This window comes from Solea solea, chromosome 7 (genome assembly GCF_958295425.1).
Source record: "Solea solea chromosome 7, fSolSol10.1, whole genome shotgun sequence".
Taxonomy (NCBI): Eukaryota; Metazoa; Chordata; class Actinopteri; order Pleuronectiformes; family Soleidae; genus Solea; species Solea solea.
In genome coordinates, this window is record NC_081140.1 from 26704851 (window position 1) to 26727799 (window position 22949).

At 42.0% G+C, this 22949-nt stretch overlaps 1 protein-coding gene across 2 annotated transcripts in view; it reads left to right on the forward strand.

Annotated features, from left to right (window-relative positions):
- The window catches only part of nbeab (neurobeachin b), a 306319-nt gene that overhangs the window by 101126 nt on the left and 182244 nt on the right, over positions 1 to 22949 (forward strand). For both annotated transcript variants that reach the window (XM_058633432.1, XM_058633433.1), the window contains exons 18-29: positions 1021 to 1129; positions 1231 to 1312; positions 1407 to 1530; positions 2044 to 2236; positions 3468 to 4457; positions 8208 to 8425; positions 8577 to 8730; positions 10319 to 10499; positions 12974 to 13107; positions 13301 to 13366; positions 13945 to 14113; positions 17673 to 18117. In XM_058633432.1, the coding sequence (XP_058489415.1) occupies positions 1021 to 1129; positions 1231 to 1312; positions 1407 to 1530; positions 2044 to 2236; positions 3468 to 4457; positions 8208 to 8425; positions 8577 to 8730; positions 10319 to 10499; positions 12974 to 13107; positions 13301 to 13366; positions 13945 to 14113; positions 17673 to 18117 (2865 nt within the window). The remainder of the gene's footprint in view (positions 1 to 1020; positions 1130 to 1230; positions 1313 to 1406; positions 1531 to 2043; positions 2237 to 3467; positions 4458 to 8207; positions 8426 to 8576; positions 8731 to 10318; positions 10500 to 12973; positions 13108 to 13300; positions 13367 to 13944; positions 14114 to 17672; positions 18118 to 22949) is intronic.

A 22949-nucleotide genomic window follows, 5' to 3' on the forward strand; every position in this document is an offset into this window, starting at 1 on the left:
CCACCACAGAAAATGGCTTGCGGTCTTTTTGCATTGCATATACGTCTTGTGATTTCCTGAGCTGTCACGAGGAGTTTATTCATCACATCTTCTCATATCTTTCCAGGATGACAATTTGTCAAGCGGCTCCTCATATCAGTCGTATTCCCCCAACTTGTGTCTTCATATTGTTTTTGTTTTGTTTGTCTGTCACCTTTTCTTATTTTAATTTCTTGACACGGAGATTAAATTCCACCCACACATCATATTTAGACCTCCATAAAGTACATATAAAGACTTATTCTAAAAATGTTTTTAAAGATTATACACCTATACAAAAATACTTATGGGTAGTATATTCCATTACGACCAATAATCCTTTCTAAATTTTACAAACTGGGCCTAAATCAACAAAAAAAACTGAATAGCTTGCACCCCATTTGTATCTTAAATTCTGTGTCATGATACAAACCATTTTCAGACATTCACGCTAAAAGCCTCTACATCCAAGCTCAGCCTCCCACGGTGCTGTACGTTATTGGTTGAGCAGACTTGTACAAGTTCCACATCAATACCACGCCTCATTAGTCTGCCCTTTTTCTACCAAATTTGCACATTTAAGCAGTTGAGAGAATCACCACTCTCATCCTAAGTGTCCAATTTGCCAGCCTCTGCAAAAAAAGAATCCTGAAAATTCTTGTTGCAGTGGCAGCAGAGTTGCGCGGCTCCGGCTCGGCTTTGTGACAGCCGTCCTTGTTGCTTCTGTGAGACCTGTTCTTACCCGTGCCGTCCCTGTGTTATATCTCGGAGCCATTTCCAGTGACAGGCTAACTTCGTTATCCCACACACCGCCAACAGAAATTCTCCCGGTTTATGACAGCAGGCATTTCCTGACACTTGTCTCCAGAGCCTGGGCTACCTGTGGGTGTGAAAGGGGGGTGGGGGTGGGGGGTAAGCTAATGGCACTCACTGATCCTTTCAGTGGCTTCGGGGAGCTCTAAACAGGCCACTTTACCACTGTTTTTGTGTGTGTATCCACAGGAGGAAGGTGGAGATCATGCACACACACAGTCTCTTCACTCTCCTGGGAGAGCGGCTCATGCTTCACACCAACACCGTCACGTTAACAACCTACAACACTCTCTACGAGGTAATAACACACTCTCCTCTCAAATGTCCCGGCAGCCGCCGCTGCCGCCGCGTCGCTACAAACTGCGGCACTGACCGCCTTCTCTCCACTTCATGTGCTAGATTCTGACAGAGCAGGTGTGCACGCAGGTGGTGCACAAACCTCACACCGACCCGGACTCGACGGTCAAGATTCAGAACCCAAGTAAGCCGTCACGTTGGGGTTTTATTCCCCACCTTAAGTGCGTAGTAATCTGTGAAAAATTGACGTTTTTGTGTATTTGTGCGTTCGCCGTCAGTGATTCTCAAGGTGGCCGCAACCATCTTGAAGAACTCTGCCCCCAGTGCTGAGCTCATGGAGGTTCGGCGACTCTTCCTCTCAGACATGATCAAACTGTTCAGCAACAGCCGAGAGAACAGACGGTGAGCAGAACTTTTACCTACCTCCCCTGTCAATTATTTTGCTGATTAATGCATCAAAGAGAAGACGATTACTCATCTCCCTCCTCCTTATGTTTATTTAACTAGCTCATATGGGCGGTAATTCATCCTCAGACACGCACATGTTGCCTCGCAGATGTGTCTTTGACAGCTTGCTTTCTCATTTTTTTTCTTTTCCCCCACTCTCACATCCTTTCAAATCAATTAAAGGTCTTGTGAAGCCACTGACTTAAATCCACATCATAGTTAGCAAGGCAAAATGAATCGGCAGGGAAAGGCTTTGTCGAGTCAAGCTGTTGAAGTGGAGGCAAGAAAGAAAATGTTTAATTGGCTTTTAATTGCTGGACCTTTTCTGTCTCGGCCGCCACTTTGTTTTTCCACAGATACTGCTGCCAAATAAACAAACCAAATTAATTTATGATCAAAAGCAGTCTGCTGTAACGTGAAACGCAAGTTAATTCACGCGTTGACCTTGTTGTGACGTTCACGCCGCAGGTGTCTACTCCAGTGCTCGGTGTGGCAGGACTGGATGTTCTCACTCGGCTACATCAATCCGAAAAACTCTGACGAGCAGAAGGTCACAGAGATGGTGTACAACATCTTTCGCATTCTGCTCTACCACGCCGTCAAGTACGAGTGGGGAGGCTGGCGTGTGTGGGTGGACACGCTCTCGATAGCCCACTCTAAGGTGAGAACCGTCCCGTACTTCAAACAGGAAACACGGATTGACGCTGTCCACGGATAATCTGTTCGGTTGCGTTCATTGCAGGTACAGCGCGAATGTCATTTGGTACGGGTATCCCGAGGGTTGTACAAATACAGATACTTATCAATAATAGCAGAGACCTGTGAGAAAGTGTACTTCTTATATCACCACCAGAGGGCAGGCTCTTCTTATTTAACCACTGGACTCCTTTTGACTGACTTTAGCTCTGGTATTATTGAGCCAGTGGATTAGAAGTTTGTAAAAGAGATGCTAACGGAGTCTGGAGTAAGACGCTATATATTTAAAATGAAAGGTAACTGGGGATTGTACCTGTATCTGTAAAGGGGCAGACAATTCCCCGGTACAGTGGATCTAAAAGGCACAAAACATTCAGTCACATGTATCTGGAACTGAAACATATAGTATTTTTATCACAAATGATCTCACGGGCCGGGTTGGACCCTCCGGCGGGCCATTTTTCCAGAATAACGTTGAAGAAAAACCAAGTTATACTGCAGTTATACACAAATAACCAGATTTTGTGTGTTAACTTTGAAATATGAACAGTGTAAATCGTATTTAAAATAACTATGTACAGGCAGTTTTTCCAACTCTCTCCTCTCTGGCGACAAAGACACTGATTCGCCGTCTTCCTGAAACAGCAGGAGTGAAATTACCGTAATAACCACACGTTGGCTTTGACGTGCAACTTCTCAGCTTTCAGAAACCACTACATTACTATTAGCAACAGCGGCAGAAATGTGTAGTTTAGCTATACAGTCAAATACACTGTGCTGCCTCAAGTTTATCAAGAGCTGTAGTTTGGTTTTTTTAAGTGTGTGAACATTTTTGTATTTGTATGTGTTGTTTTGTGGGGTTGCTAGTGTTTCTAGCAACTATCCTTTTTTTTTACCTTTTTTGTTTCATACAGCTGCATTTTGCCAAAATTTAGCAAAGGAAGCCCAAACCTTTGAGCACCTGTTTACCTTGATGGCTAGAAAGTCAACAACACATTGTAACATCAAACATGATCGTCTGACGTCGTCTGGAAAAAAAAGTGCTAGCTGTTAGCCAACTATTCTTGCGTTTTCTGAATCCCAACCGTCCTAAAGCATACTTTGGCATACTGGCCATGTTGCAACTTGTACCAATTGAATACACCTTTTTTGTCACTAAAGCAATTTTGCTCTGCTGTACCTTGTCATTTTTACAGGTGACATATGAGGCCCATAAAGAATATTTGGCAAAGATGTACGAAGAATACCAGCGGCAGGAGGAAGAGAACATAAAGAAAGGGAAGAAGGGGTTAGTGAGCACCATCTCTGGCCTGTCTGCTCAGGCGTCAGGCATCAAGGGTGCCATAGAAATGGACGATAACTCCCACACACCTGAGAGTGACACGGACTATGAGAGCGCCGACTCGCGCAACCTGCTCGCTGAAGGGGAGGCTTCTGAAGAGAGTCTGATTGAAACGGAGGGTGCGGTAGACGGTGTCAGGGTTGAAGTTCATGAACTTCTGGTGGACATTAAGGCCGAGAAGGTGGAGGCTACGGAGGTTAAACTTGAAGACATGGACTTGTCCTCTGAAACGTTGGTAGTTTCAGAGAATGGATCGCTGTTGGGGGTGGATTCTCTGTTGGATAATGTTTATTGTGCTGCGGTGGAAAAGCTCAACAGCAATGCCAACAGCGTGTTGTTGCCAAAAGGCAGCATGGACGAGCAGACCGCACCCCCCCTCATTACGTTAGACGATGACAAGGACGATATCGGCAACAACTTCCTGTTTGACAAGGTGACCGGCAGCATGGAGGACAAGCTCCTGCCTGATCTGACTCCAGCTGAGCCTCTGGTCCTGCCGAGCTTAAACCCTTCTGTGCACACCAGTGCCAGTGATGAGCTGGGCCTTCTCGCTCACATGACAGGCAGCTCTGGGCTTGGCTCTTTACCCAGCATCCTGGAGAAGGATGAGTTTGAACTGCAGGCCTTGGAGGGCATCAGCGCCGTGGCTGGCGCTGAGACGAAGGCTGCCTCCAAAAGCCCAGAGGTCAGCGAGGGCTCAGCGGCAGCTGCGTGTGATGTGGACCCAGCGGCTGCTAAGACCAGTCGTGCAGCAGATGCAGTGAACAACAGCTCTGACACGGAGAGATCAGACGATGGCAAAGACAAGGAGATGAAGAAGATTCAGACAACGGCCACCACACAGGTTTGTCAGAAAGTCTTCATTGTCCTCAGGTCTGCCATAGACCAATTCCCACATTGAGTAATTACAGTAAATATAAAGTACACATAGAGAGTTTGAAGTTCTTCGTCAGAGAACATAAGATGGTTTAAAAATTCAACAGCTGGCATCTGAGAGGACAAAATTCTGATGTGAGTCAGCTAGGATGACCTTTGCCCTCTGGGTGACTCTGCCTTGGTAGACCTCGTTATGGTTATGTCTCTCAGTGCCAATGATTTTTACAGTACAACGCCACTTAACCTCTTTTCTTTCACCATGCTGACGTTGCCAAACCGACAAATTAGTGCAAAGGTTCAAAGAAACTCGATGAAAGTCGAGCAAAACATTTCAAGTTAAGCAAACTGTCAGGATTTAAATCACTCAGCTTCCTCAGATTGGCCTTTTGGCAGATGTGCTGCAGTATTGCCGTTTGTCATCCAAGATGGTGTCCAAGTTCTTGTATCCGCTGTCCGCAGCCATAACATTAATTAAAAAAAAAAAGGTGTTGGACGCTGAAAATCAATCAATCAACACTTATTTAGTCTAGAGTATAGGTTTTTAACCCAATTCATTACATGGTTCTGTCGTTTGCAGTGGTCTGAAATGACTGATGAATGGTTTTCCTGGTGTTATTAAACAAAGTTTAATCAGAAGACGTCATGAACTTTCACAATATACAAAGACTTTATGACCTATGTTTTCTGCGTTGTGAATAAATAGAGAAACCCTGCACTTTTAACTTTTCGCGTTTTTTGTTTTCGTCAGTCAAACGCGTCGTATCGCTCTATTATTGATTATATCGTGGGCGATGATTCCCACCCCTAATAATAACATGTGGACAACTGTAATTAAAACATGAAAGCAGCTTGTGTGTGTATCTATATATATATATATATATATATATATATATATATATGTATATATATATATATATAAAAAATGTAATGGGTTGCATTGGACAATGCTTGGGTAACTGTATCAGAAACACACAGCATATAGATTCATTGACGTCCAGTCGAAATAACCTGAGAGCGCTTTAACTAGGGAGCAGTATAACAGTGTTTGGAGTGTAAGGTTCATAGAGTGGGAAGTGAGGAAGGAGACCATTTACCATTGTCGGTATGTGTTGGCCTGTAGTGAACAGTTCTACATTATCAGACCCACTGGGATTGTTCTCTTCCCCCCAACTCGGCTTGTAATAGGGACAAAAAGGCCCAGTGCACATCCAGCAACGTCCCTCTGAGACTCCGGAAACTGGGTTGCTCAAATTCTGTAGCTGGCTGAGCCAACAAAGGGCAGAAATAGACAAAGTATATATTTTTTTTATTCTTCTGTAAAAAATCACCTGGGATTTATTCATTGCTTCCTTTCTCTTTCTCATAGGTCACGCTCTTTTATCTATGCAGGCACCTAGTGGAAGACAGAATTTATTCTGTGCCTTTTTGTACTTCTCGACTGTAATTGGTCTGGTTTAATTAATTCTCACTGTTTTTTTTTATTTAAACAAAAAAAACAGCCCTGTTTGTTGCACTGACTCATTTATATTCTGTTTTCGAGGTTGCATTTACTGTAGCCTGTTGTTTCCCTCCGCCAAGGAGGTTATGTTTTCATTGGCGTGGGTTTAACTTCCCGTCTCCGTTTTCTGAATTCTTTGTGATGGGTAAGCGATCGCCCAAGTATGTTGCCCATAATCTATATTTTTATAGATTTTCATTAACTTTTTTCAAGTGTTTTTGCATTAGTCTTTACTTACCTCCACCTAGGAGGTGGTGTTTTAATCATCGCAGATGATTGTCTGCAGTTTTCTGAATTGTTTAGGTGATCGCCCACGTATGTTCCCCTTAAATTTTGGTAAGAATCCTCCCACTGATGACGTCACAAAAATCTCTTATCATGGGGGGAGAAATTAGAAATATCTCTGTCAAAACTGACACTCTACCATCAGGCTAACTTTTCTCTGGTTCTGATCCAGATTACGGATTTGGCGGGCAGTTTAAATTTAACATGTGTAAATCTCAGCGACGTCTCGGCGATCACCAAAGTATGATCCATTCAATTTTGGTAAGAATTCTCCCACTGATGACGTCACCAAAATTGGTTTTCAAAATTTTCAAGAAATCCTACTACCTCTTGAAATTGACAAAACTATAGATTACGGATTACGGATTTTGCTGCAACTCCAGTTTAAAATGGGTAGTTCAGACGTGTATATGTGATGATGGGTAGGTGATCACCGCAAGTAAGAATCTGCCCACTGATGACGTTTTCAAGAAATCTCAGTCTATTAAAATGGGCAAAACTGTAGATACATAGGTAAACTGTAGGTACGTATTACAGATATGGCGGCAATTTAAATCTAACATGGTTCAGTCCCGTTTGACAGGTTCAGACGTGTGTATCTCAGCGACAGTTTAACAGATCAGGATAAATTTTTTTCTGTAAGATAGATGTTAAGAACTATGAGAAGGTAAAGTTCTACACAGATCCAGAAAGTTCTTCTTCTTCTTCATGTAAACAGTCCAGGTGACAAAGTGTTCAATCTTCGGCGGAGGTCTTTGCTCTGTGAGTGATCTTGTATTTTATTCATATTTCCTTTGTGTAGGTAGAGAATGAGGGTGGAATTATAACACTTTAAAGCGTTAAAAGCCTTAAATTGCTTAAAGAATGCTTTTTGATAGAAGAGGGTTTTCATGGCTAAGACTCTGTGTCTTTGTGTCTATGTTCTATTGTTATGTCTCTTTTATTATTCATTGTATTTATTTTATTGTAAAGCACTTTTTTTAATATCTGTGTAAGGTGCTTTATAAATAAGCTTTACTTACTTACTAAAGGCCCCAGTTTGAAAGAGTTAGTGACACGGATGATAAGGATGTCGTTTAGAGTTTTTTAGGGCCACAAATGGTGATTTTGTCGTGATTATTTCTGTTCATTTGGAATAAACACTGGCAGATATAAACTTAAATATATAACTGTATGCGGAGGGAAGGAGACAGTGTGACCTTTTCCTGCTTTTAGCTCAAAGATTGTAGTGAAGAAGCGCAGAGAGCAGCAGCAGCAGCGTTAGCCCCCAAAAAACCTCACAAACCTTCTGTCTCGAAGGGTTTGGACATTTATTTGCAGACATATCAGCTTCAATAGCTTCTCTCTGAACAAACGCTGCTCTGCCATCACAGTCACCCTCATTTATATCTGTTAAGAACGTTTGTGTGCTGACTTAAAGGCTTGCTAGTGTGACTGTAGCTGCAGAGTTAGCGTTAGCATTAGCTTTATGCCCGAGTGGCGTCATTCTCAGCGTTTTTATTCTCTGTCCTCGCAGTAGGGTTATTCATCCCCAGTTTGCTGAATAAATATTGAGATTTTAGACATTTCCTTGGCTAAATGTTGGAGATTAACGCACGTTTTCAGGGATTTTTAAACTGATCTACAGTTGGGCATTATTTCACTTTGATTCTCGTGTCGGACGTCGCGCTCATGACTCTTCCTGTGACAACACTCTCTGACCAATCAGTGAGTTACACATACATTCTGTTACATCATGATATATCATAAATGAAATAGTCTCTCATAATTACGGTATCATCCTACTGTCGTTACCATGGACAAAATCGTATTGCGATGTAGTCCCATGTCCTTCTTTTTGGTGCTATGGAAATGGCCCCTCCCTCGTTGATCGTTATATTAAACGTCACGTTAAATTCATCGATTGTACTCATCGCTTGCTCCCCGTGCTGCCAGGGTCTTCACGGCCACGTCGCCGCTCAAACGGAGAGGGACATCCACGTGGACCTGGGCTTCAGGGCGACGCCTATGACCGAGGAACAGCGACGTCAGTTCAGTCCCGGCCCGCGGACCACCATGTTCCGCATCCCAGAGTTCAAATGGTCGACGATGCACCAGAGGCTCCTCACTGACCTGCTGTTTGCTCTGGAGAGTGACGTCCATGTTTGGAGGAGGTTTGTGTATGTGTGTGTGTGTCTCTCCCCGTTACAACATTTTATTGCTGTTTTAGACAGATATTGCATCTGCCTTTTTATGTAAATGATTTATATTACTCCACATTTAATTGATTTAAATCTCCTCCCCCCACCTTGCCTTTCCTTGCAGCCACTCCACCAAATCTGTCATGGACTTTGTTAACAGTAATGAAAACATCATATTTGTGCACAACACCATCCACCTCATTTCACAAATGGTCGACAACATCATTATTGCCTGCGGCGGGATCTTACCTCTGCTCTCTGCGGCCACCTCTCCCACTGTAAGTGCACCTTCGCCGCTTTCACCAAAGGGGTCTACTGCCATCTTGTGGTCGCTCATAATAAGTGCTGGTGTCTTGATACAGTCTGAGTTTCTGTTTGAGATCAGACTTCACAGCTCATTTGCACGTAATACGTATAAAATGTGGCAGATTTCTCTCATAATTTCTGATTTTTGTTGCTGTATGTTGTTATTTTGCCTCTGTTTTTTTTTCTCGTGTTTGAGTGTGCTGCTGTTGCTGCTGCATTATCGTCACGTTTTTTTCATTTTAACAGATTAGAGCGTTCACATTGTACGTGTGAGATGCACCTGAGATGTCTATTTTTGAGTGTCGGAGTTGTCTTTTGTCACGCGTGACGCTCGCGGATCCCAGCAAAAATAGAAAAACATCTGTTGATAATGATATTGTTCTTCCACCAGCAGAATGACGTAAAAGTGGCACTCTTTCACTGTAGTTTTAGTGTCAAGGCTGAATGTTAATACATGAAAAACAAAAAAAATAGCAGCTGTATGTGGAGAAAGTGAAGCATACAACTGCAGGAAAACTCTCCGAAGGTTATAATTAATTGTAAACCATTTCTGCCGGAGGTAAAATTAGAAACTAATTGGTGTGAAATTATCTGACAAGTTATGCATTACTCACAGTTTCAACTGTCTTTTTGTTTGAACTGACTCAATATCACTTGAGGTAGAGTTACACTGAATTGTCATTAGCTGTAACACAAAAAAACGTTTTGAATGTCATTTAACCCCATTTAACGCACTTTTGTCCTTCTTTTCATACTTAAAGTTCCAGAGTGTGACATTTTCAAGTAACTAAATCCCTAAACCACTTTTTTTGGTTTGGTGATTGAAATACACAAGTATTTCAATCATGTATTTTGTGTTAAAAATAGATGTATGTACTGCCTCTCTAAACACCTCCCATTACATTTGAATTTTCATATTAGCTGGCTCTTCCCGGTGCTTTGTCACCAACCGTCCTCCTCTAGCCACACCCCCAATATGGGGCAGGGTCGGAGTGTTCAGCACGAGCGGGAGAAGTAGGAAAAATGAAAAATCCGGTTTATTTTTCAGAATAAAACATCCCGTTTTGATGCCACAACTACATCACAAACCGTACTTCTTTTTTTTCGGTCCATAGAAATACTGCTGCGTTTGTTGTGTTTACATCATTTATAGCGTACTTCCGTGCGAGAAGAACCCCAAAAACACCTGAGTGAGACCCAAGCAGTGTCACTTGGCGGAGCTGTGCGAACCAGGGCGCCGCACGTCCATTCTGCAACCAGTGTATTTACCTGGCAACAATAAATATTATTTTCTGATTCTGAGACCAGGGGGTTTAGTTACTCTTTAAGTGTATTATCACTTCAAAATAAAGATTCATTGGCTTTTGAAGCCTGAAAATAAGCCCTTAATATGCACTTGAGGCAACGGCCTTGCTTTACAGAGGCCACCGTAGCGCATCAGTGAGTTGCAATCTGCCGTCTCACCATTAGATGTCAGTGTTTCTTACATTGAATTTAGTGTTTGTGTTGAAAATGTTGATTTTTGTTGTTTTTACACTTCTTGGGTCTTTCCTGCGATAGACTGAGTTGGACAATATCGAGGCGACGCAGGGGATGTCCTCAGAGACCGCCATCACGTTCCTGTCCCGTCTCATGGTCCTGGTGGACGTGCTGGTCTTCTCCAGTTCCCTGAACTTCAGTGAGATCGAGGCAGAGAAGAACATGTCCTCCGGTGGCCTGATGCGTCAGTGCCTCAGACTCGGTGAGATCGCCACCGCGTGTGTGTCACTCTGTGCAGGAAGGGGTTTAACCCTAACCCATCAGTTAGGGAGGGGATTTAAAAGGGTATAATACACGCTTTTCCAGTTAGTCTGAAAATTGATGAGCTACAAAATACCACAGCAGCATTCTCTTCACACACACTAATAATCCCTCTCATCCCAGGAAAGCCTCTGTTTGATCAGCAAAACTAATTAATTTTAGAGTCCTTAGCTAATTGCGTACTTAAATGGAGAACATGCTGGTTTCCCGCTGCAGTTTCCAGCAGTAAAAATGTGAAGGGGAATTTATAACAAGCAGAGAGAGTCATTTGCAGTCCAATCAGGTTCTCTCTGTAAATGGCAGCCCTTTGTGTTTGTCACTGGTTTGTCTCCCAGGACTCCATGAGGTCATATCTACCTTTGTGCATATTTTACCCTCTGTGTGTGTGTGTGTGTGTGTGTGTGTGAGAGAGAGAGTAATAGATTCACTGAATTTACATATGAGTACAAGGTAGAGAACAGCTGAACCCAGAATTTGAAAATTTCCCTGTGAGAAAAACCAGCATTTTGTTGTGTCTATGCTGGTCCATGCTGGTCCACTAGCATCGTTATGCTGGTCTTTGCTGGTCTATGGTGGTCAATCAGCATCATTGTGCTGGTCTATGCTGGTCCACCATCATCATTATGCTGGTCTATGCTGGTCCATGCTGGTCTATCATGGTTTATCCTGGTCTGCCAGCATCATTGTGCTGGTCTGTTGTGGTCTATGCTGGTCCACCAGCATCAGTATGCTTGTCTATGGTGGTCTATGCTGGTCTGTGTTGGTCTATGCTGGTCTCTGTTGGTCTATGCTGCTCTGTGTTAGTCTATGCTGGTCTACGTACAGTACGGTGGTCTTTGCTGGTCCATGGTGGTCTATGCTGGTCCATGGTGGTCTGTGCTGGTCCATGGTGGTCTATGCTGGTCCACCGTGGTCTGTGCTGTTCCATGGTGGTCTATGCTGGTCCATCAGCATCATTATGCTGGTCCATGCTGGTCTACCAGCATGACCAGCATAAAACCAGCACCAAACCAGCAATGACCAGCATAGATCAGCATGGAAACTATGCTGGTCTATGCTGGTTTTTCCAGCAGGGTTATGGTGTGTTTAGGAGAATCAGCAAGTTTCCACACAGGATTCGTAACACGCTATTTTTGGAAAGCTGAGAACAAAATACGGAGCTTTAAAAAAATGTCTTTTGCATTTCCGTGTATACAGCCAAAACATTACTTTGTGGAAATTTACAGCACCACATACAGGCCTGGCACATATACTACAGCAGGGTTTTTTTTTGTGTGTACCTATTTCTTGAAACAACAAAGGAAAAAGCTCTTGATCTGTATTTCATCCGACAGTCTCATTTAGATCAAAAATGCCAAAGTTGTTCTGCTGTCCAAAGTCGATTAAATCACCTTTTTCTTTCTCATTTTTGATGCTTGCCTTGAACTTCAGCAGCTGGTCTGGCATAGGTTTAATCACCACGACCTAAAATTAATTAAACATTTGGTTTTATATGATATAACTTACTTTTAAAGCTTCAAGTTGTGTGAGAGTCGCAACCCTCTCTTCCCACTGATCTTAGACAAATCACATCCGTACCTTATTTTAAATCACATCTCAAAACCTTGTTTGTTTGTTTTTTTAAATCTTATTTCTTTACATAGGTTTTAATAGGGGGTTGGAACGACCCCGGGACACCACGATATGATATTATCCCAGTATCGTGATAATATACTCGCACCACAGCTCTAGTGAGAGTGAGCACTTGGCACCATCTAGTGGACTGAAGGGTCAATTGATTTTTTTTTGTGGTATTCCAAAAAAAGTTAAATGTTCATTTGTAAAATCAGTTAAAAAATGATAGGCTTTTACTTTTATTCAACTGCTTGTTTGTTTGTTTTGTTTTACTACTTCTTATTGAGCACTTTGTGTTCACCAGACGCGAGTGTAAGAAGCCCAGTTTCCTGTTGAACATAAATCTGGACTCTTTTTTTGGCTAATTTTCATGCAAATTCCTAAATATTTGTGCTGTTATTTAAAGTTTTGACGGCGGGAAAGTCGGAGTCACAGCTGGAGGTTGAAACTGTAAAATTAGATCTTAATTTGCATGAAAAACCGTTCAGTTTCCTGTGGCGTCTGTTCCCGTTGATTCCACACTGTGATTAGTGGAGCGGGGAAACCACCGTCAGACTGTTACACACTGGCCCTCAGTGTGAAATCAGTCTGGCTGCTCATTTGACTCCCCGTGTCTGTCTCCGTGTCCCCGGAAAACACACACAAACACTCATCACCGATAACTGATTCATTTTAAAGAAAGTCATGCGTGATATCAAGCGTGTATTATCCTGAATTACTCCTGAAAAACCTCCTCCGGAAACCTTTGCTGACTGCATTTTTTATGCTCATAGTTGTGTGTTTTTGTTTGTGTTTGTGCAGTGTGTTGTGTGGCCGTGAGGAATTGTCTGGAATGCCGGCACAGACACAGCACCGCCGCGGCAATTAAATCCGCGGTTCCCAACAACAACATTAAGACTCAGGAAATCCTGCTAAACGCCGTGGCTTCCACCAAGGTAGGGGCGTGCTTGAAACTTTTAATTTGATTCATTCAGAGACATTTTTACTGCAAATGTCTTCAGATCCTTTTTTAGCTCCATATGTGCCGTTAAAAACGCAGGACTGTTGCAGAGTAGCATGTCATATTGTGTTATCTCTCCGCTTTGGACAGCCATAGAGATTGTCCCTAGTAACCTGTCTCCCATCAAGGACCCTGACCGCCTCCTGCAGGACGTGGACATTAATCGTCTGCGAGCTGTGGTGTTCCGTGACGTGGTGAGTGTCTCCGTGTGTGCGCACGTGTTTGTCACAGACATTTGGCTGCAGTTACAGAGGCAGGAAACCTTGGTTTTTTTTTGTTTTGGTTTAAAAACACGACACAGCAGGACAATTGGCCTCTTTTGTCTTGCTAAAAGAGACGTTTTTATGGAGCCCTGGAGGTGACATAGACGGATATTTTCCGTTAATAAGGGGATTAATATTTTGCGCATGCACTTTAGTAAACCGTGTGTACGAGATAGTAAATCGCATTCGCAAGAAAGTAAAGTGCGCTTGCAAGATGGCAAAGCACATGTGCGAGAAAGTAAAGCGTGCTCACGAGAAAGTAAAGCCTGCTCGTGATATAGTAAAGAGCACTTGCTAAATAGTAAAGCGCACTTGCGAGATAGGAAAGTGCGAAGAAAAATTAAAAAAGAAAATTCAAAATTCAAAATATATACCGTATATATTTTAAAAAAATGTTTTTTATATTATTAGATGTTGCCATTTGTTGAGACAATCATCTCAGGTAGCAATTGTATTATCTCCAGAATCGAGGGTGGGTGGCATCACCATTTTGTGATTCTCCTCCACAGGACGACAGTAAACAAGCCCAGTTCCTGGCTCTGGCTGTGGTCTACTTTATCTCTGTGCTCATGGTCTCCAAGTACCGCGACATCCTGGAGCCCCAGCGTGAAACTGCCAGGAGCAGCCAATCGCACAGCTACGTCATGCGTCAGGAGATTAACTCCCCGTCCGGCACAGGTGCCTGACAGCTGCATCTCACCTTTTTTTTTTTTCAATAATCTCATTTTATGCTGATATAAATGAACGTTAAGTGTCCTTAGTCCTTTCCAAAGGGCTGCTGCCAGCTGTTGAGAGCTCATTCAGTGAAGGAGCGAGGGAAATCCTGTCCTCTCTCTCGCCTATGATTTATTCATGAGCGCTGATAATTTTCCACTGGACAGAATTAAGTATGAAAGCAAACTGCGGATGGAGATGATGCCTATCATCGTTCTCTCGAAAAATGAGATGCAGTGTAAGCCAGGGTCAGAAATATCTGGATTTTACCCTTTGAATTCACACGGATGTGGATTTTAAACATGAAAAGGGTTGCGGAAAAAATGGCCAGCTAAAAATTTGTAACACACACACACACACACACACCTGCATCTTCCTCGTACACATCTCGACAACTGTGTTTACCATGTTTTTAAAGACCTGGACAAGACATTTGCTCACCATATACGACACACCGTCACATTTGCTTACCATATAAGACACACCGTCCTCCATTATGCCCTTTTTTAATAGTTTCTGTTGGGCAGTTGATATTAAATTTCATACCAAAGGGCTATTAAAAGTGAGCAAGGGCTGCAGGATTTTTTTTTTGCTTTGAATTGAGATAACGATTCACAAATCGAAAACGTTTATTGCACTCATGAACAAAAGAATAAATGGCAGGGAAACGTCTCCTGGCACAAATTTGTGCGAGGAACCTATTGTTATCCTTCAGATTACTATTATATCAGATTACTATTATATCTGCCATTTTTGAGGGCGTTAACATGCATAAAAACTCAGTGTTGCTCAAGGGCTCTAAAGCGCCTCCCTAAGGTGTAAACAGAGGCAAAATTGAGTGCCACCGAATTTCCCCAAACTTGGTGGGAAGATGTTATAGACCAAGACAAACAAAAACGTCGACTGTCGACATGGCCTCAACTCAACAGGAAGTGGGCCTTTTGGAATTTTGGCCAAGTGGAAAGGGAGCTAGGCTTGTAACCGGAGGTTCGCCGGTTCAAATCCCCACCCGGCCAAAAAGGGCTGGGGTACCCCTGAGCAAGGTACCCAACCCCCAATGCTCCCTGGGCGCTACTCAGTGTGGCAGCCCACTGCTCCTAATTCTAGGATGGGTCAAATTCAGAGGAATACTTTCCCTAAGGGGATTAATAAAATAAAAATTCTAGAAATTCTAATTCATTTTGGTGATTTGCACCCGACGTAAATGAGCGAGAAACATCAAAGTCGAAAGGTTGTCGTAAGAAGCCTGAATGTGTGACCTATAAACCACACACACCTCAGGGTGTCCATATAAGGAGTTGTGTGGTATTCCCAGTTTTTATTGGTTCCTTGTTGTCTAATGAGATAGAACAAAACGCTCCAAGTTAAATCAGTTCAGGCAGTTTTCAAATCAGTCTGAAATTCCCCTTTTTTTAATGTTAAAAAAAAGGAAAGAGTTGATAAAACATGGCAACACTTGAGTGGATACCAGTGCGATTGACCGCGGGTATCCAGGTCCAGTCGGAGTCTGGTTTCAGGTGAAATCTCGGAACTTTTGTCTCTATGGACTTCAGATTCTCGAGTTGCCCGTGCTTTATCAACTCCCATTCACACAAAAATGTGAAGTGAATTGAACAAAATGAGATAAAAGGAGACAAGAGGCCGGGAAAAATATGAAGAGGAAATGAGGCGAGAAAGCAGCGCTTGGTGCTCGCTAACTACTGCTGTTTTTTTGGGGCAGTGGAGCCACTGCGTGGCTATTTTCGGCTCCATCTGTCAGTGCCCATTAGGCAAGCAATCCACCAGAGGAGAATGGGATCATAGAGGTTGCTGGGAGGAGAAGACGCTCTCACTGCTGCCTTCATAAATTTCACCAGAAATTGGGGGGAATTTTTTTCCCAGACGGCCGTGGCACGTGATTGTCTGACGCACCGGGAGGGAAGCCTAGACGACTCTCTGGCTGAATCAGGTGCTGCTGACCTCGTAACGGATGCACTTGATGAATATTTAAAAAAGTCCAGTTTTACATCTAAATAACCACCGGGCTCGGAAGGAACCGGAATCAAGCTCACCTGTGGAAGTTGGGAGCATCGTGATGAGTTCTCTGTAGGCCGCGCTGTCAAGAGACCAATTTAATTCAGACTTAAAAATGGGATGTCATTTAAATACCATTGGTGCGAAAACCCCAAAAGCCTCCGAGTTGGCATTCAATCCAACATGGCAGCCTTCCTGAAGGTTTCACAGGAAAGTCGTCATAGACTTTTTGGACCGCCCCAACCTAATGAACATGCGTGCCAAGTTTCCTCCATGTACGCTAAACCAGACAGAAGATGACCTAATAGAAGATTTTTGCTTTTATGCTTTTTCACCGGACGACTCTCAGAACCAGGATTGATGTGGTCTTAGAAATCCGGCCCTCAAAAATGTGATAGGGTTCTACACACCTTGTGCTCGAACCCTAACAATACACCGCCATGGCTTAAACCAGATTGTCTCAAATCCGTGGCCCACGGGCCACATATGGCCCCCCCCAATCAATTTGGGGGGCCCGCCACAAGAGCTGAACTCTTTGATTGAAGTTTTTTATCGAAATGGCCCACTGCGATTTTTAAAATTGCAGGAGGCTCAAGCTTTCTTAAAGTCAAATAATTTGTGTCAAATTAACATTTCAGATCAAATATTGTCCGGACCTGTGCTCATCATATTCTACAAACTGAACTAATCATTTAATGTTCTTCAAATGAAAAAGGGGATAATGACGTAAAAATGACCATTCCCTCTGATATCCCAAATCATAACGCAATTTCAGTCAAAATAATCACAATTAGATTAGAACAGTAGAATAGTTGCTTTTTTTCCAAGTAAGTTGGGACTTTTTTTCACTTGACTGGCCCCCTACTGGCCAGACGTGATTCTCAGAGGCCCCTAGGTCATTTGAGTTTGAGACCCCTGGCTTAAACACTTTGTCACCTGCGTTTTATACACTGGCACCTGGAATAGTTTACATTTTGATCCACTGGTTCCAGAAGAACTTTCTGGATCTGTTTAGAAATGTACCTTCTTATAGCTGTGACCTAATAACATAAGCGTGACAAAATTCATCCTGATCATTTCGATGTTGCTGAGATAAACGCATCTGAACTTGTTTCATGGGACTGAACCAAGTTTTACATTTAAATAGCCGCCAAATCCATAATACGTAATAATCTTTTACACACTTTTGGCTATTAAAAGATGTAAGAAATTCTTGAAAATGTGATTTTCAAGAATTTCAAGAAATTTCTCAGAATTTCGAGAAATAACTCAGAATTTGATCATTGTAGTGTTGTCCATTATAGGAGGATGAGGTTTTCTTGAAAATGTAATAATCTTTTGTAACAGAAGGCCAGTAAACACCAGTAAACCCAGGCCAATGCAAACATAACCTAGTTTAAAACCCATAGCATAAGATTTTACAGCGTTTTAGAAGTGCTTTAAGCAACACTAATACTTTGAATAATGACGTTTTATTGTTTTGTGTTTGTGTGTATATTCTGTTGCACAGAAATTCCGTTGGCATTTGACAGCAGTAGTGATCGTATCGGACCTTCTGACGACGTCCTCCATGTGCAGAACACTTTTCCCCGCACAGACTCTGGGATTGGAGAGGAGCACCTCGTCCGCATCCAGAATGGTTCTGATCCCGATCACGGCAGTAACGGGCCGGCAGACAGCGTGAGCGAGCAAATATCCACGTTGTCCTCCGAAGTTAAGAAGTCCCTGGAGAGTCAGTGCGACACGGCCAGTGCAGAGTTGCTGAAACCGCCTCCGTCCATCACAAGCGTCAGCCAGCCCAGCAAAGGCATCAGCGTGAAGGACATCCTGAAGAGCCTGGTCGCGGCTCCAGTGGAAGGAATGGAGACTGGACTGGAGGCTTTGTCCTACCCGGACCCTGCTACCAAAGCTCATGTCCAGGCCAAGTTGCCTATGCAGTTCCACTCCTTTGACAGGTAAAACAACATTTTTTACCCTGATTTAGCCCCAATCAAACCAAAAACAGTGAATAAAACGTGTGTGACCAGATCTTGTACCATGAGATCTAATGAGATCAAGATTTTTCATCCAGTACAAATCGGTTTTGGAGTAATATATGGAATATGGGGATTAGGTGACCGTAGGTGTGAATGTGAAAGTGAATAGTTTGATGGTTTTGGCCCTGCGATGGACTGGCAAGCTGTCTATGGTTTGACCCTGCCTATCGCCCCATTGTCAGCTGAGATTGGCACAGCTAACCCCGCTTGTGGAGGATAAAGCGGTAGAAAGTGGATGTATGTACTACCAGTCTGTGGTGGACAGTGTAGAACAGGGACACACAATGACTCAGTGGTGGTGGGCATAGAGCTTGACTCGCTGGAGACAGTAGCTGAAAGAAGTTCCTGGAAAACACCCACCCCCCCCTCAGATTCTTATAAAGCACCGATTGGTTTGCCAGTATTGTAATTTAACCTGTTATTTGACCTAATACATTTCTTACCTATAGCACCTTTAATGTGTGCCAATGTAGAACAAAGATCTGACACTGACCTTGTCAGGACCAGTAGTTCTCTTGGAGACCAAAAACCTGGTCCTAATGAGGCAAAACCTAATTTCTAGGGAACTGGTAACGTTTAGGGTTAAGATTTCAATAGTGGTTTGTTTTTCTTAGTGATAGGCAAGAACTGGTTATGATTTTAGAGGCTGTCCAAATGAATGGAAGTCAGTTAGAGTCCGAAAGAAGAACATAAACACTCGCCTTGTCAAGACCAGCAGTCCGGAGACCAAAACCTGGTCCCAATGAGGCAAAACCTGATTTGTGAGGAACTGGGAAAGTTTAGAACTAAGATTTGGATTGTGGTGATGGTTAAGGGTTAGCGATAATGCTTTGTTTCATCTGTCCAAATGAATGGAAGCCACCGACAGTCGAACGAAGAAGAAGAGCTGTGCAAATCCTGTGTGTTTTTTTAGCATAAACACTGATCTTGTCGGGGCCAGTACTTGTGGGGACCAAAAAACCTGGACCTAATGAGGCAGAACCTAATTTCTGAGGAACTGCTAATGTTGAGGGTTAAGATTTCAATTGGGGTTTGGTTTGGTTAGTGATAGGCATGAACTCGTTATGATTTTTGAGGCTTTCCAAATGAATAGAAATCAGCGAGAGTCCTAAGAAGAACAATACACACTGACCCTGTGTCAAAACCAGCAGTCCTCATGGAGACCAAAACCTGATCCCAATGAGGCTAAACCTGATTTGTGAGGAACTGGGAAAGTTTAGGATCAAGCTCTTGTTTTGATTTAAGGGTTAGGCTTTAACTGGTTATGGTTAAGTTTAGGATTCATGGATTTTTGACTCTGTCCAAATGAATGGAAGTCAGTAAGAGTCCTCAGGAGAACAGCTGCACAAACCTGTGTGTGTGTGTGTAGTCCCTGCCAGGCCCCAGAGAAAAGGCAGGGTGACTCAGTGAGTCAGGAGGAACAATGGGACCTCCTCCATTTATTACATGGACGCTGCTGAGCTGGGCTTGATGAATAGGGTGGAAGACGGAGGAGTGTGTGGACACAAGGACAGCTGAGAGGGTGGAGGTCTCCAGGGCGTTGATGACAGATTAAACAGAAGCGGCCTTGCACCACACCGCGGGCCCGCGCTGTCACCTTCACCGCTCACATCACTAATGGGAACTGGCGTTCTGAAAATGAGTCGCCACGGCCGCAAAGTGTATTATTTTTGAAATGCTTTCACACAGCACCCCCACCCCCCCAACCACATATATAACTTTGTCTCATGCTTTTCATGTCACTCCCACCGTTCCAGCCTCTATTTGCTGTGTCTAATTGTTTGCCACCTGCCAGCGAAATGAGCTGCCAGCAACGGACAGGCCTTTCATTTGTCAATAGATTGGGAGTGACAACATCAAAAAAGAGAAGAAGAGAAAAAGGAGGGGGAAAAATAGCTTAAAGTGGAGAGCATGGAGGGGGTCGAGTTTAAACTGCTCAACATCCAGATTTACCCTTAACCAGAACAGAAATACTTCAGTAATCTTTAACTTCCTCCTCTAAATTCAAACCAATCTCCAAATTAGCTCTGTTAGATTTCATGTCATTGATCATTGACAGCAACGATAGTTAGTGGTATTTACGTATTATGTAATTTTTTACAATAACCTAACCCTAACCCATTTTTTACGTTAGAACATTAAACTATCGGCTTATACGTCACGCGATACGTGTTATATTTTTACAATGAATATTTTTATGTTATTATGTAAAAGAATAAACACATATTTACGATTAATTTTTCACACTATAACATTAAACTATCCCATCATACGTCATGCAATACGTATTATATTTTTACAATACATATTTTAACGTTATGACATGATACTTATCACATATTTCCGATAAATTTTTCACGCCATAACATTAAATTATCGGGTTATACGTCACGGGATACGTGTTATATTTTTACGTGTTATTATGTTATTATGTAAAAAAATGCACTTACTATCATCCTGGACAGCTCGCCATTTCATCACAGGGTCACAACCATTGAACTATTCACTCTGCAGTCAATTCAGAGTGTCCAATTACTCTCACATATTTACAATTTATTTTTCACGCTATCACATTAAACTTTCACGTTATACGTTATGTGATAGATATGTAAATTTTACAATTTTTTTTACGTTATTATGTAAAACTTTTACATGATCACACATTTGTCACATTTTTATGATAACCTTTTCACACTATAACATTAAGTTATCACGTTATGCGTCATGCGATATGTGTTATATTGTTACAATACATATTTTTACGTTATTACGCAAAAATGTTTACATTATGACATGATACTTATCACATATTTACAATAAACGTTTCACAGTATCACGTTAAAGTATCAGGTTATACATCACGCGATACAAATTATATTTGTACAATACATATTTTTACATTATTACGTTAATTGACATGACATGATACTTCACATATTTACAATAAACCTATTAAACTATCATGTTATACGTTATGTGATACATACTGATTGCTTTACATTACTATGAGAAACTATCAGAGTTTTAGGACAAAATTTTAATACTTCTCACATATTGACATTAAACCTTTAATGGTATTTCCATGAAACTTTATATGATGTTATGTAGAACTATCAAGTTGTTACAATAATTTTTTATTTAGTTATTTAAAAAAAAATCACATTATGTGAAACCAAGCAATAAACCCGTTAGAATTTGAACATGTTTACAGTAAGCATTTCATGTTTTAACTTGATGTGTATCACGTTTTCTACTACAAACTTGCTACAGAGCGCCTTTAAACTTACACAAATGATCTCCACAAAGACGGAGGATCTTCCACACGTGTATTTTTGACTCAACCTAAAAAAATGAGCCAACAGTGAATCAAAATTCCTCACTTATTTGTGCAAATGTATTCATGTCTAAAAAAAAAAAATGGCGTTTTTGAATTCTGCTCTCATGTAAACTGTTGAAATCAACAGGAAAATGTCATATCACCTGTATGTCACAATATCCTGCCCCCTGGTGGTTGAGCTCTGTCACTGTGTGAAACCATGTGTCTCGCTTGTTTTATGGGATTACGATTGGCCTTTGGTGTCTGAGGTTATGAGTGCAAAACCCTCAAAGATGTCCCATTGTGCTCATGTCCTGTCGGGAGCCCGGTCGTTGCTTTAATTGGTTTTAATTGAATAAGTGAGAGAAACTTCTGCGTGTTTACTCCGTTTTTGATCTGCTCAAATTCACTCTGCTGCACTTTACTTCTTTTTTTCTTCTTACAAACGCTTTCATCTCACCACAGCTGCAGACCACATTCATATTCACTCCAAAGATTAATCCGCTCGCTTTATTCCCTGCAACTCAATTAAGACAATCCTATTAATAAAATATTTGCGAGATAATCTATGCATGATTCATAAGCTTCGTTCCCCGCTGATGAATTATTCATCTATAAAATAAAGAAAAGAAAAAAAGAAAGAAAAGAAAGAAGGTTCATGTTTTATGAAAGTTACTGTAGAGCCAGTGTAACGTCGCGGGCTGTGCCAGAGGAAGACATGTTGCTGGGGGGGGGGGAGGGGGCTGATGCATCTGGAACGCGTGATTAAATCCACACCCAGCTCACTTGTGATGTTCTGATGTCTGTCACAGAGGAGAGCAGCACAGAGATGTGCTAAATAAAAGATGCTTGTCATCAGTGTTCTTCAGAACACAGCTGTATCTCTGGAGATATTAATATTTCAAGTTGTTTTTTTTTTTTTTTTAAGTTGTCTGACTCGTGCTTATGCTCCCTGGAGTGATTGAGCTCATTTTGAAATGCGAATTTCCATATGTTTTTTTTAGTTTTTGGTGTTATATATGCATGCAAGCACGGCAGCAATGTTTTCTCTTAAATAATTTACAGAGTGTAACGTTTTTATTCCTCTCCTTATATGGACATCCTGGGTGTGTGTGTGAGGTTTTTTGTCTGTTTTTACGAGATTTTTTTGGGGTCAGTTTTTACGAGATTATTTTTGGGGTCAGTTTTTATGAGATTTTTTTTGGGGTCTGTTTTTACGAGATTTTTTTTCAGGGTCTGTTTTTACGAGATTTTTCCACGTCTGTTTTTCTGAGTATTTTCGGGGTCTGTTTTTACGAGATTTTTCCGGGTCTGTTTTTATGAGATTTTTCAGTCTGTTTTTACAAGATCTTTTTTGGGGTCCGTTTTTAAAGATTTTTTTTCGGGGTCTTGTTTTTATTAAAAATTTCACATTAAAGTATTTTACTTTGTTTAC